The 14,804-nt window shown below is 41.5% G+C and overlaps 2 protein-coding genes across 3 annotated transcripts; both read right to left on the reverse strand.

Annotated features, from left to right (window-relative positions):
* Positions 1–244: 244 nt before the first annotated feature.
* On the reverse strand, positions 245–3,057 carry polr2f (RNA polymerase II, I and III subunit F). The gene is made up of 5 exons (XM_030059018.1): positions 2,897–3,057; positions 2,640–2,709; positions 2,296–2,426; positions 1,273–1,344; positions 245–766 (listed from the first exon to the last, which is right to left on the reverse strand). Exons 1-5 carry the CDS (start codon positions 2,914–2,916, stop codon positions 676–678), a joined length of 384 nt encoding a protein of 127 aa, XP_029914878.1. The 5' UTR covers positions 2,917–3,057; the 3' UTR covers positions 245–675.
* A 1,346-nt stretch (positions 3,058–4,403) lies between these two features.
* micall1b.2 (MICAL like 1b, duplicate 2) lies at positions 4,404–14,704 on the reverse strand. 2 transcript variants are annotated; one of them, XM_030057522.1, is made up of 15 exons: positions 14,050–14,704; positions 13,082–13,130; positions 12,776–12,917; positions 11,695–11,786; positions 11,457–11,599; positions 10,636–11,249; positions 10,469–10,514; positions 8,894–9,932; positions 8,477–8,596; positions 7,895–8,021; positions 6,629–6,719; positions 6,306–6,379; positions 5,304–5,418; positions 5,162–5,208; positions 4,404–4,984 (listed from the first exon to the last, which is right to left on the reverse strand). In XM_030057522.1, the coding sequence occupies exons 1-15, from the start codon at positions 14,190–14,192 to the stop codon at positions 4,860–4,862; spliced, it is 2,967 nt and encodes a 988-aa protein (XP_029913382.1). In that variant the 5' UTR covers positions 14,193–14,704; the 3' UTR covers positions 4,404–4,859. The 2 variants fall into 2 exon arrangements, with proteins under 2 accessions (XP_029913382.1, XP_029913383.1); XM_030057523.1 differs by lacking the exon at positions 13,082–13,130 and having other exon boundaries at positions 14,050–14,170.
* Positions 14,705–14,804: the final 100 nt, after the last annotated feature.

Below are 14,804 nucleotides of genomic sequence, written 5' to 3' on the forward strand. Positions count from 1 at the left end.
CCTCTCAGCCTGAAATACACAAGCCTTTTTTTTTTTTTTTGAAAATTACATTTTAGTTGTTATTCCTTCAGAATTAGTTCCTTCACACAAATGCCATTTTAACTGGACTTCCCTCTTCTCAGCTGTAACTGTGTACGTTAAACGCCTACAACACATACATTGTCCAGAAGGTAGCCTGCAATTACAAACTCATTACAAACCTCTGTGTCAATATTTAGTTAAAGAGACATGCATAAGACGCGGACATTTATACAAAAGGTTTTATTCACAACAGAAAAACAGTTCTTTCACACTAATCACCTTTCCTCCTTCAAAAAATAAACATCATAATAATTACAACAGGTTATATTGTAAAGCAAACTGAATCTGACTTACGTTACATTTCCCCCTGGTGGAAACTAGCTGTAGTACAACTGTAACAGCACACTCAGTCTAGGAGTTGAATAAAGTAGAGCAGAGTAGTAGCTGACGAGTGATATGCTGCGTGGATTTGATTAAATATCCTGCAGTGAGTTTTATGGGACTTCCAGTGTCAGTTCCTGCAGGGTATGGATCAAATGCAGACATTAACAGATGGGTGATGGTTACACCAGTCTTGTTCTGGATTTGTGGGGCTGACAGGCCTGGTTTATTGAACCAGGAGCTGTTTTTGTCCATGGAGATCACACAGTTTGTTTAATCAGTGATGATGAGCTCGTCGCAGCCCCAGTCCTCATAACTTCCATCAGGAAGGTACCTCCGGATGATGATGGGGATCTTTCTGCTCCTGAGCAGAGCGGTACACAAAAGTCATAGTGAGACACTGGGAAAACATTCACCTGAAAAACAGTATGCCTGAATATGCTCTTTTAGCAACTGCAGAAATAAAACTAGAAGAGATGAACTCAATAGAGTGCACATCTCCACCAGGTGTACCTCCCCTTCTCCAGTGCTTGGACTTAGGTGACAAATCCCCTTTTTTTCACCTACTGGGAGATATATGAAGGAATTGCCTGTGCATCTCCCCTTCTCCAGTGCTCAGAGGAGTTTGCAGGAGTTGTGGTATAAAACCAGTTTTAAAAAGGCTCTGAATCTCAGAAACCATGAAAGATGCTTGATCATACAATCATAACTGTGCACAAAAAATATGAGACTGATAGGGCCAGCAGCATGTGAGATTAGCTGCAAACACAGACACACACAATCAAACACCTGATCCCTGATATATAGTCATCATACAGTGTCTCCTCTACGACTCTGTAGTTTAAACTAGGCTATACAATGTTCACTTACTTGAGTTCTTTCATCGCAATTTGCAGGGGGTCTGTCTCTCCCTCTAGCTCCACCATGACCGGAGCACACATCCTGTAGGAAACAAGTCACTCAGTAGGATGACATGGCTTAATAACAGTCACTCTGTAAATGGTTAAGTCTAAGCTGGGACCACACAAGCAACCAAGTAACCTATAACACACAAAAACTACTCAAGTCATAATGATGCTGCAGTGTACAGTTCTTTTCTTTCCCCATGACATTTGTACAGAATGAAGCAGAGACAGAAAAAACAAGCAAACTAGGGCTGTGCCATATCATAACATACATGATAATACTGGTATATATTTGTACACAAAAAAATTTCATATTGTGATATCAACGATATAGTGGTGAGGTGTTATTACAACGACACACAGAGCAGGGGTCTTAAATACCTCATTACATCATCATTATTGGACAAAAGAAGCGTCATTCAGTACCACGTTACTTTCCACTGTTTTGGTCTGTCATTAACGACAAATGCAGCTCACCTGGCTGAAAAATTCAAAACACGAGTGGTGTTTTTTGGGGTTGGGCGGGGGCAAGCGAGGTAAAACAGTAAAAACACTACATTAAGGCAGCAGATGAACTAGAATTAAGATGGTGAAAGAAGAAACAGGCTACTGTATTTTATAAACGATTAGTTGCCAAGCTGCAGTGTCATATTGTGGGAAACACTGTAGTTACTGTCATATTTTTCATATAGCTTCAAATATTGTTACCACAAATGACTGCAAAATATTGTGTTATTTTAACACTAAATCACCAACCCCTAAAACAAACAAGCAAATAAACAAATAATGAATAAATAAAGACAAGCGAGAGACACAGGAAAACATGTGATAAAGGTCCAAGATCAGATTCCAACTCAGAGTTAAGGACCATACCCAATGGGCGCAAAGATGCCATAGGTATGATAATAAAAACAACAACAACCACAATAACAATAATAAAAGTAATACTGATTCTACTACTGATAATAATAAGAGGAAGATGCCTTACGCTATCTGGAGGGCTCGTGTCCCCAGCACCCTGGCCCTCTCATACTTGGTCATGTAGGGTGTTGTGATCCTCTTCTGGTTGGCCTGCTGGCCCTCTCCTGCCGGCAGGATCTGCACGTTCTCCTGGTCGTCCTGAACACAAGAGGGACACATTTAGACCCGATCACCGGATCATCTGTCTGATCAGATCATCAAACATGGACTGAATCACAGAGTGTGGTGAGGAACAATCATAAGACCAAGAGGACCGGGTCGATAAGCTCATCCCTGGCTGGACGTCTGGTTCATATCTTTAAAATGACATCGTCTGCGCCAACTTGGGAGAAAATTAAGAGGCTAACTCACATCTTCTACGTTTTCCAGGTCGTCCAGCCCCTCGTCCTCCTCGGCGTCGTCAAAATCCCCATCATCGAAGCTACAAAATAGAAATAAAGCAGTTATTACAAGATATAAGGCAGTGAATAGAGTATTTACAGGACAGTCCTGTTGGCTAACTAGCTAACAGCACCACCGGGATGCCCACGTTGTGCTGGTCGTGACAGTGACGTTTAACATCGTCACACAAATCTCTGCTTTAAACCCTTCAAACCCTCCATACTCACTTATCTTCGTTGTCTGACATGTTGTCTGTTTAAGACGCTTAAATGTCCTTTATGAATATTTCCTGATGAAAATGTTTACAGCCACTTTGTTGTCGTCCGCCGCTCGACCTGCTGGTCTTATTTCCGGTAAGGAAGTGGTGCGTTCAAAAATATTCCGGATGCTCACGGAGAGACACTCATGTTTTGTTCCTCCTCTTCTGCAGGTTAAATCCTCTGGATGGAAGCATTTTGATTGTCGCTATTTAAATGGATTGGTCATTGTTTTCCCCCCATTACATTTAATAGATAATTTTCTTGTCCTCATTTAGGGTCATGGACGATACAAAATACGGGCATACTGCTCTCTTGTGCCATGCAGATTTTGTTTATTGGTTTAATACATGTCTGAATTACTAGATAAAACCCACATTAACATTATTACATTATTTATGTATTATTTGCATTATTGCAACATTAATGCATTTTATGGTCATTCAATATAATCTGTAATATTAGGACGTTTTTTGTTGTAAAAAATCAGCTTCCCCTCACATCCACGTCCACAAAATCAGAGTGAATATGGTAAGTATGGTGGATATCACTAAGTAAAGTTATGCATGGACAAAGCAAATTTATGCTGTAGCTATCAAAGCCTGTGCATGCCTCACATTTTGCCGCTCTGTAATGCAATAATATTACTGCAGAAAATAGTTCCACCGTTTTAGAAGCCAGGGGGCAGAAATGAGTGTTGATAGTGAAACCAAAAAACGATCATGCGTTGCTGTGCATCCTTCAAAACAATTTTGGAGCTTTGTGTTGCTGCTCAACATCATGTTGTTCTCTGATCTCTATCTGCTTCATTCATTTTGGAGCAGTGCACTCCCGGAGAAGCTTGAGCTTGAGGGAGTTAATGGACCAAACTTGGTGGATGTATTACAGCAGCTACCACGATAATAATCCAAACAATCACGTGAACATTCAGCGGGCTTGCTCCAAAATATTCAGCTTTTGCCCTCCTGTCCCACATCCAGTCGGCCTGCACTGGATGGAGGTCCTGACAAAAAACATTGAAGATGCCAGGTCTTTGCGTTGCTCTTTAGAGGACAATACAACCAGAAATACAAGTGAAAAGCAGGGAATTCATCTGCAGGACGCACATATTCTCACTTAACTGATCACAATAGTAATAGATGGGAGAACTACCAAAAGAGTTAAACTATGTGTGTGAAAATGGCATAACCTTTTTCTTTTAATTTTTAATTTTATTTTTTCAAATATACACATAAATACACAGGAAACTGAAAATACACAAAACAAATTGATATCTGTTTGTTGTAAAGAAAATATGCTCACCACACTGTTTTTAAATATATTAGGTGAAGTAAAAATGCTCTGTTAATTATTGGTGAATGGTCAATCAGCTGTATTTTTTCCCCAACATGACAGGAGGGTCGGCCAGTATCTGTTTGCATTTGAAGCTCTTTCACCATAAAATATGTCATGAGGAAACATAAACATACACAAAGTGGTTTTCTAGATAAATACTGTATTTATTTCATCCTCTCTCAAGTAATACAAGTTATCCCTTGCATTAGAGCATAATAATAATAATAATAATAATAAAAAGAACAAGAGTATTGGCCACATTAAACACATTATCTTTCCATCAAAAATGCACTTTGAATGAGGTGCATGTTCAAATAAAACTGGAATCCAGCTCAAGTGTGCAAGAAAAACATATAAAATTAATTAACTGAAAAGTTCTACCTCAAAAATGCATGAAGAAAAAAATTTTTCATCCTTTCCCCACCGCTCAGCTGCTGTTCAACATCAGATGAGCGCACGCAGTTTGATTAATTATGATCATCCACCATGTCCACACAGTGCAAGCGCTTGTGTCTGCTCCACAGTTAAGCGAGGTTGTTGTTTCAGTCTTTGTGTCGGTGTGGCTCGGCTTTAAGACTCCATCGGACAAAAAAGACGTTCAGCTCTTTTTGTCCTTGGACTCTCTGGTGCTCTCTGGTTTGTGGCTGAGCATCTTAAACACTTTCAGGGGCTTGAATTTTCCTTTGGACTTTTTTAGCTCCTTGAGCCCCTCTTTCTGGAAGTCTGTGAAGAGGAAAATACAGGGGAACAAGGTTTTGCGGGCATGAGGATTAATGCATTGGTCAGATATATTTTGTCAGCCTGTAAAATCTAAAAGCAAAGAGTAAAGAAAGTTATGAATGAAAAAAGGAAACAAGTTGAACAGAGACCATTTCTCAAAGGTGAATATTCTGTTCTCACCTTTCCTCTTCATCATGGTCTCCAACAACAAATCTTCCTCCTTTTCCCTAACGAGAAAAACAAAATTGAACATGACCACGTTTCATGTCCACAGTGAAGTCCATCAGTGTGAAAGCACAGAGTTTTGTTCCCTGCTGTGTACCTCTGCCTGTCCTGGTCCAAGCTGCTGATGATCTGGTTCCTCTGCTCGATGATGGTGACCAGCTCGTCCATCAGCTGCTGCTCCCGGCCTCGATCCTCCTGACTCCACTCAGCCTCTGAAATCAAAGTAAATATGCTGCTGATCACAAAACCAAGAACATGCACTTGTTAAGCCATCTGGTTTGTTGACAGCATATATTGCTTACATTTTGGAGCTGTTATCTCATTATATGCATGTGTTGTTGATGACTATGTGCTTATCTCACAGTATGATTTGATACAACCACAATACACTATAATGGGTGCAAGTTGGATGACTGCAGAATTATGTTTATTTCTGAGTCACACGTTTTAAATGGGATTGCCTTTCCAGAATGTCAGCTATTTTAATACATTGTCAGTCATTATAAAATGCAAATAATATGGACTCAATGGAGTAAATGTGGAATTTGTGATTTCCACAACAGTTTTTTTTCATCCCACGATATGTATTGCCACATTTCTAGCTTGCAATATTGTGAAATGTTGCTGCTTTCATTGTTTTGTTTTTTTTTAGTATTGTGATGTGACTATCTTTTATCTGCAGAACAGGAAGTTTTGAACTGAGTCAGGACAGTTTGAAGTTGTAACACCTGTAATGTGATTTTTATTGATTTTCCTTTATAATAAAATGTAATGAAATGAAATTTGCTAATCCCATCCTTATTTAGCGTAGTGTTAGATAAGCAGACATCCTTTTAAGAATCATTTTAAGAGCCATCTGAAAACTCACTTTTATCCACTTGCAATCAAGAAATATTCATGTCTTTATTTTGCTGCACCGGAATGTGTCATTTACTGTGTTTTTTTTTTTTTTTTTTTTTTTTTGTAATCCATTACGTGTCAAGTGCTTTGTACCTGCGTAAGAAAAGTGCTATGGAGAAACAGGATATCACTATAATTATTGTCAGCCATGTTAAGTGAAAACAGAGGGAGAAAGCAGTGCACTCTCCGCCGTGCTGACCTGGTTTATTGAGAAGACATCTGAGCTGGTACTCCACGTCTGCCTGTCTCTCCTCTAAGCTCTGCTGCTTTTTCCTGGACACGAGCACAACACAAAATGTCTGTAAGCTTCAAGGTAATTCCTGATGTATCACTTTCATCATAACATCTGTGGCAGGCAGGATGACCAGAAGAGCGTGAATGCACAATAAATATTTTACTGGCACAAAGAAGATTACCAGCACAAAAAACAAATCCTCGTTCACCATATATTTAAAAGGATTTCCTACAATACAACATTTTTTTTTTCAATTATATCTAACAAAATCAACTCAGCACACTTACAGATAAACCAGCTCTACGTCTCTGCGCACCAGCACATGTTTCTCATGGATGAGAGAGAACCAGTCCATGAGCATCACTTCCTCTTCCTTCTCTGAAATAAACAGGAGGAGCCACAACAATAGAGCGACATGTCAACTCTCTCATGGAGGAAAATCCTTAGTAAACTGTTTTCTACATATCTGTGCCTATAGTGTAGACCAGTGGTTCTCGATCCAGCCTGGATCAAGTCTGGATCAAGTCTGACAGTTCCTGAATCCCAGTACCGGGCGTCAGGTTCTGCCACTTGGTCTCATGGGTTCACACTAACACTGAACCTCCGGCGGAGTGTGTTGTCCCCCAGGTTTTAGGTTATTTTCTTCTATTGTTTAAATTGTTCATATAGTATTTTTCTACATTCCTTGTTTATAATGTTTATACTGCTCTTTGGTACTTATAATCTGTATATACTGTTTATAGTGTAAATTATGCTTCATATCTTGCTATCCACTTTGCTGCTGTAATATGTGAAATTTCCCCACCGTGGGACTAATAAAGGAATATCTTATCTTATCTTATCTTATCTTATCTTATCTTATCTTATCTTATCTTATCTTATCTTATCTTATCTTATCTTATCAACCTAGGGTCCTGGGACCCACAGTGGTCTTTGAGGAGGCTCCCTGGGGTCCCCAGAAAAATGGAGAATATTTTAATTTCACTATTACTTAACTGACTAGAAGTTAACCCAATGAGAGAATGTATAGCAATAACTATTCTATCTACTGTATAACGAGTTGCGGAATAACCAAATCCTATCAGGATTCAAGGATTCAAGAAACTTTACTGTCATACCAGCTCACATTTTCATGTTAGTGGTACGAAATTAGGACTCACATGGGACTCAGATGGGAACCCTGAGACTACAACTTATCAAATACAGGTCTGCAGGTTGATGTGAGTCAATTTGGGGGTCCTTGACACCAAAACGTTTGAGAACCACTGGTAATGACAAAAACAATGGTCTTATACATTAGATAAATGTGTGGGAGTGCATGTGATTTTGCATTGACTACACAATCAAATTTATTTAATGCAGACTATAACAACTTCAGTAGTTTAGTTCATCAAAATCAATGGACAAATTCTTCAAATGTTTTTTCATTTGTTTGTTTTGCTTTACAGTTCATGAAACACATCTTACAGAGTGAATAGATTCGATAATTTTACGCCACAGCCAGTGCCTGTTATTATTTTTGCCCTGAACCAATATGAACAATTAATACTAACCGTTTTTGCACTGTCTCAGATTTCTCTCGAGCTCCACCCCTCTTAGCTCGAGTGTCTCCAGATGTTTGTCCAGTTTGCCCATTTCTGCCTGCAGGTCGTCTACAGAAAGACACCGGTCTGTCTGCACCTGACAACAAACAGGTGAAATGAGCAGCATCTCTTTCCAAAAATGTGATGCATCATTCCTGGGAAACAATACAACATCACCTAAAGTATGGAAGTGATTAGAACTTCTAAAATATAGTTTCCTGCTTTAGGACAACAATCATCTTAACTCCTTATATGCCAAAAGATGTGATCACAACCTGGCACTAACACAAACTAATATCCAAAGCTTTCAACCCTTTCAATCTGGGAATAAATCATCAATCAACGTCAGTATCATTAGTGCTAATCAGTTCAATAATACTGTAGATCCCACTGACAAACCTTCTAAAAATGTTGAAAAATCAACAGGCAAACGTAAAAACTGGTTGAATGTATATTTTTTTGAGCAGTGGTGTGTTGATACAAATTTGAAATGTTATGATGAACTAATCTTCACATATTTAACATTTTAAGACCGAATTCCACCCATCCTACCTTCCTCTTGACGAGAGGGAAGCCATATCCGGGGGCAGGGGCCCGTCTGGACGAGAGGGCTTGAAAGGTCTTGGATTTGGGCATGACAGGTTTTTTATCGAAAGGGTTCTGTCTGCAGGCCTGTTAAAAATATAAATCAAGACAACCTATGATGGGAAATTGAAAGCAACTTAATATAATAATAGGTTTGCGGACTTAAACCATGAAACACACTGACATTAAATAAACAATAACCAGTGTAGCACTTGGAACCTGCTTAACCTGCTTTGCAGCTTTGCATAACATCAGTATTCAGTCACATCAGCCCACAAGTTAATTATTATGAGTGGACAACACCCACAGTGAAGTGACTTTATTACACAAAGAAGACGTTCATTACAGACATCACTAACACTTCGCTCCAATCTCTCGTCTTACCTTAGCTTGAGATGGTGAGACCTGTACAGATTCATTTCCTTCTGTCAGATCAGTGAGCATGGAGGAATGCTGAGGGGAGGGAGAGGTAAGGACTGGCACAGAAACACTTGTGGGGAGAGGATGACTTTGGGCTGCATCAAACGTGGTGGGTCCCCCTGCTGCCATTGCTAAACCACCCACAGCACCAGCTTTAGTCATGTCCGCTAAACAAAGTCCAGCAGCAGCATCCTCTTCTGTTAAATAAGCAGCACCAAACTCAAAGTCTGCACCTCTAGCTTCAGTACGGGAAGCCTCTGCCAGATCAGGTGCCTCATGTTCAGGGGCGGCCTCTGCTCTGTGTGGGGCCCCAAGTCCACTAGCCTGACCTGCCTTGCCAGGGACCCCAGGCTCATTTGGTACACTAGTTGCCCCTGCTAAATCAGACACAACAAGAATACTTCCAGCACCAGATAAATTGTCTTTAGCCACACTAGGCGCACCAGATACACCTGGTTCTTCAAGTTTATTAGCACCTCCATCACTGCTTTCACGTCCACTGCAAGTCCTAGAGGAAGCAGCTGATCTGTCTCTCTGATCTGAGTCCACTGTGGGAGGTGAAGGATCTTTAACAGCTGGTTTCTTTGATAGATCCGGTTTGTCCGGTGGCTTTGCTTTGTCCTCGGGTTTAGATTTGGCTGCAGCATTTCCACTGTCACTTGAGGTCACTGGAGCACGTGTGGCACCTGAATCATTTGGCAGATTACCCTCATTCTCTGATCGGCTTGTTGCCTTTGAGGGTTTCATTTGATTTGCAGCTTCAATCTTGGTAACCTTTTCACTTGCACTGGCCTCAGTTTCATCATCCATCTCGTCTCCAAATGGATTTGGAGGAGGCACCCTGCGTCTGAGCCAGCGCCCTTGCATGGCAGGGACAGAGCTGGATCGAGGAGGGGTTGTTGGGGCCGGAGCAGGAGGCAGCTGTGTCCAGGGTCCGGGATGGACGATGCCCATCCATGGATGATTAGTTTTGACTTTATGGCCACCACTGGTAGGGCTAGTGCTAAAAGATGTAAAAGAGTTTGTTGACAGTGACTTGATTGCGAACAGCAAGTAAAGAAGAAATTCCTCATTTCCTTTAAACTCTGTATTCCTGCCTTTGTCAAAAGTCACTCTAATGCCTCCAGCTTGTTCTAAGTGCAGCAGCTAACATTTTATCTAGAGTCAAATGAAGCAGCCTTTGAAACTGTTTGCTGCCCCTTGACTGTGAAATCTAATTTTGCACCGTCTTGGAAAATCACACTTCTTTTCATGTAATGTTTGTGATTTTGCTCACATTCAGATCTGTTAATGTTCCTACTGTCATCACTTTTTCTTTCAACGTGTTAACCAAATTTAATCTCCTGCTTATAAACATTGCTATTCTTTTTAAAACTTTTTATAAGGCACTTTGTAAATCCTGAAATTAAAAAATTGTGCAAAAGTATTATTGTTGCTATTGTTGTAGATAATAAGTATCTTAGGTGCTGTATATGAAAAAGAATAGAGATAACAATTTAATGTATTGAAGGTGATACATAATACTCGCATGATACTTACACGCGAGGAGAGCTGGCTGAAGGTTTTCTTTGGTTGGGTGAAGTCCCTGTACAGAGGAAGAGGGAGAGAAGAGGACACAGCTGTCGTGCCACCATCACCATACAGACACAATGTAACTAAGCCAGAAACTCAGCAGCTGTTTTATAAATAATTCACTGAGTATTTACCTGTTGCAGAGGAGCTGTTCATTCTCTGAAGTTTTTTGGTCCTCGGTGCAGGAACGGGGGCTGCAGGGGAGTCTAACGTGCGTCTGGGTGCTGGAACCGGTCCTTTACTTCCTCCTGAAACTGCTACACATGGCGATGCAGGAGGGAGTCCAGAGGGCCCTTGGGTTTTTGTTTCATCTTCCTGTAACTTGGTGGCTGCTTGAGCGGGCGAGGGTGCAGGTTTTCCAGCTCCTTCAGTCGCCCCTTCTTTAAACCTGGGTGGGGGAGGATGAGGTAGAACCAGCCTCTTTACTTTGCCCTTCGATCCAAGAGTTGAGTCTGTATCTCTGCCTTTTACCTCCTGCCTTGTGTTTCTGTCCCTTCCCTCTGTTTCCACTCGTTTGTCTTGTGACTCTGTTTTCTCAGTGTAATAGGGGGGATGGGTGAATCCACCAAAAGATAAGGCTGTCTGCCGACACTTAAATTTGGGCAGATGCTCAGTAGATTCAATTTGCTGGCTGAGGTCAACCCGGGTGTCTTTACTGTCTGTTGTGTGGTGTGTGCAGATCAAGGAGCCGGCATCACTTCCCTGTTTGTAAGACCCTGGTAAGAGCGTGCTCCTGCACACTTTGCACCTGAAAATCAAGAACAGAGAATGTCGCTGTGATGGCATCTAAATTAAGACATGTTACATGGATGAACAAAGAAGACCCAGGTTTTCCTGCTAATGTAGTAAACGTTCAAATAGTTATAGCTGAAATGTACTAATGGGAAAAAAAACACGGTGAGAGAAAATTCCTTTCCTCTTTTGAAATTTAACTATAATAATAATAAACTGTTACCTGAAGCAGCTGCGATGGTATATTTGACCATCTATCAGATGTCTCTGTACCAGATGGACCGGTTCCCTGCACAAAGCACAGATACTGTGTGTCTTGCTGCTGGATAAATGATCTTCCCTCCTGGACCGCTCATCAGATGAGATCTTAAAACAAGAGAGAAAGCAGCAACCAAGGTGACTGGTGCCATGGATGAAAGAGGCAGGCTCCAAACTGCCTTCAAATAACTATAAACTGTTACCTTGGGGCGATTCAGATCATCAAGAGAAGTTTTGCTCTTTGTGAGACTGGTTGGGCTTGTCACATGTGATGACCTCAAACTGGCAGGACTCGCTGCAAAGTCAAGAGAAAGCATGCAAATGACGCAGGCTGTTTGACAAACAATAAGTTTGGCGTTGAAATGAAACAATGAAACGATTAAAACAACACAAAATGCTTCCAATGTTTTACTGTGCTTTTATGCAAAGTGTTTTGGTATTCTGCGTCATCTGCTGGTTTGGAAATGCAACTGAGACACAAAAAACGTCTGGTAGAAAAATGGTTACAGCGGCCAGTAAGAGAGATAGATTGATGAATAAGGCAAACAATACTGCAGCCGAAAACAGACCCCCTCTTGCCTTGAACTGTTGTCATCTGGACAATGATATTAGACTCCACTAGTAAAAAAAAAACAGATCAAAATTTTCATTTGTCCCACAAGCCATTGCATTTTTAAACAGGCAATGTGCATAATAAATTAAGCAGGATGGCCAGCTGGTCTGGGTAGGAGTTTGCCCCCCATCCTAAATATGGTTCTCTTTTTCTTCTCTGTTTTGCACCTAACCTGTGTGAGGCATTATATGGATGTGTGTATGAGTATTGATTGTCTATTGATGACTCAGTGATGTTGTCATGAAATGCCTTGTGATGATGCTGCAAACCAATTTCCCCACAAGGAACAAATAAAGTATCTATCCATCTGAAATGTGCTCGTGTTAGAGGAGGGCCGTGGACTATCTGACGGTTTTATTCACATAAGAGGATTAGACGGTGGACAGAGGATGTCTGCAGTAAAGAGGTGGGATGAGAGGCAGCAGTTGAAGCTAATTCCTCAAGGGGAATAAGCTTGTCAATCCTCTAAAGAGCCACTGAAATCACAGGTTCGATCCTAGCAAGGGCCATTTTGTCCCCTTCAGTAGCCATGCATCCTGATAAAGCAGTTTTGAGCAAAACACTCAACCCCTGCTTTCTCGCCCATCGTGTGTCACTCTGGATAAATGCGGCAGCTACAGGCCTAAAAGAGCATTTTTACAGTCCCTTCTACCTGTAAATTTGCCACATACCATGAGGCTCCTTGTTGAAGAAGTAGTAGTACTGTGAAACGTAAGTGATGACAGTCAGACGATCAGGCACCCGGCTGGAGACCATGTCCTTTGGGTCCAGCAAGGCAGGAATCCCCAGCTTTGTCTCTGCAACCTCAAATGCCTGGAAGGAGATGTGGGAACATTAAGAGAGAGTGAAGCTGCCCCTGCTGGAGGGAAGTTACAGAGGTACACAGCACACACAAGGTGTTTGCAGGTTAGTGTGTTAGTGATGGAGGGGTGCCTGTGTTGCAGCTTGAGCTCAAACACGGCCGGACAGTAACTCACCAGGCTGTTATTGTGATAAACATTATCTTTGGAGAGGGAGCTGAAATCTCTGGAGCAAAGTGAGGAAAAGGAACGCGTTGATTAGTTGAGGATGAAACGCATGAAATCACATCAGTTTACATGTTAATTGCAATTGCACTGTTAGCTTCATGCAGAATAATATCAAAGAGTATCAGAGAGAGGAGGAGAGTTGATTGGTGAACATTGGTCATGCAGACATCACAGACATGAAACAAACCAGATAAAAGATTGAAAATATTCAATATTACTAAGGCATGCACTGACACTTTTTGAAGCAATTACCAATATCTAATGTCTTCCTACCCATAATTGCCAATACTAATACTGATGAATATATGTTGTTGTTGTTGTTGTTGTTGTTGTTGTTTTTATAGGAATAGCATTGCAAATGCAGGTGTAAAACAGTTTAGGCTTTTCATGCAAGCCTGTAGTAAATGACAGGCTCCAGGAAAAAAATGCCACAACAATGTAAATGCCACAATCAGCCAAATACTGGCAGTAAAAATGTGGCACCAATACCTGTATTTCCTTTTTAAAGCTGATGCCAGCCAACACCAATAATTTGCTGATATATACCGTAGGTGCACCTCTGATATTAGTATATAAAAGGCAAATCCCAAAACCACCTGTAGGCTACCATTTCATGAGACAAAAAGGGAAGGAGAGACAGAGAGAGATTAAGAGCAGATTATGACTAGGCAGAATGTGCAGGACCTCCACTGAGTCTAATCTGAAGCAGCATGAGGACAAATCTCAGGACAGGATAAGGGACTCAGTAGACTTTGTAGAAATGTCCTAGACCATGTCTGTTGATAAAGTGATGTACTTGCACAGTCCCTGCCTGTGTGCCCTGGTCCAGCAGAGGATCTGGCTGGCTCTGGGTTTGCTTGACACAGACAGAGCCATGCCACCACCTCCTCTGGGCAGGAAACCGCTGCTCTACTTACATCAAGTCAGGTCGGTGCTTGTGAATGATGGCACAAAAGGCAAGTCCGTCTCTGAATGAGCTTGACATGTCCTCTATTTCCACATCGGGGTAATCTGCGCACTTTACGCGGCACCACTCCAGTAAAGCCTCCGGTGATCCCATGTCTTGCGGGGGTTTTGACTTGAAGGCCGGGTAAACATGTTACACAAGTCCGAGGAGATCAAAGAAAACTGATCTAGTGCAACTTAATGGAAGAAACAGGAAATCTTTCGTCTGTCACTGGTACCTTACAGCTACTGTGCAGACAGTCCAAACTGCACTGCAGCGTCGCCTCCACGCAGGAGAGCGGTTTCCTGTGGGTTTAACTCATGTAAACAAACTGATGGCATCCGCACATGAAAACGACTCAAAAAACTGTTTCAGTGTTGCCAACCACAACAAAATCTGAAATGTGGCTCCCTGGCTGCAGCACAGTTTGACAACACGCAGCAGCCAAAATCGACGATGGGTTACTCTCCTCCCGGCCAAAACATTTTGTCGAGTCCTGCTTGGATGGCTCTTGGATAACTTGTTTGCAGAAAGCACAGAGAATAAAGTCTAAGTTTAAATCGGACCCGTTACTTGGTGTACTTGCCGTGCTATAAATGCCCTGGTGTGCACAATACCTGCCGCTAGAGGGAGACAGCGGGCCTCATCTCTAAAATTACCTCGGCTTGAGGTTTCAAGTTTATTTCTCGCATGAAGACAGTCGGCGCCAGGGCAGATACATACACC

This window comes from Myripristis murdjan, chromosome 8, assembly GCF_902150065.1.
Source record: "Myripristis murdjan chromosome 8, fMyrMur1.1, whole genome shotgun sequence".
Lineage (NCBI taxonomy): Eukaryota > Metazoa > Chordata > Actinopteri > Holocentriformes > Holocentridae > Myripristis > Myripristis murdjan.

Coding starts and splice junctions, on each gene's coding strand:
- polr2f (XM_030059018.1), bottom strand. CDS start 2,916: ATGTCAGACAACGAAGATAA. Junction 2,710..2,896: donor ATGTCAGACAACGAAGATAA/GTGAGTATGGAG, acceptor TCTATTTTGTAG/CTTCGATGATGGGGATTTTG. Junction 1,345..2,295: donor ACACGAGCCCTCCAGATAGC/GTAAGGCATCTT, acceptor TGTTTCCTACAG/GATGTGTGCTCCGGTCATGG.
- micall1b.2 (XM_030057522.1), bottom strand. CDS start 14,192: ATGGGATCACCGGAGGCTTTACTGGAGTGGTGCCGCGTAAAGTGCGCA. Junction 11,250..11,456: donor TACCATCGCAGCTGCTTCAG/GTAACAGTTTAT, acceptor CTTGATTTTCAG/GTGCAAAGTGTGCAGGAGCA. Junction 8,597..8,893: donor TCTCACCATCTCAAGCTAAG/GTAAGACGAGAG, acceptor TATTTTTAACAG/GCCTGCAGACAGAACCCTTT.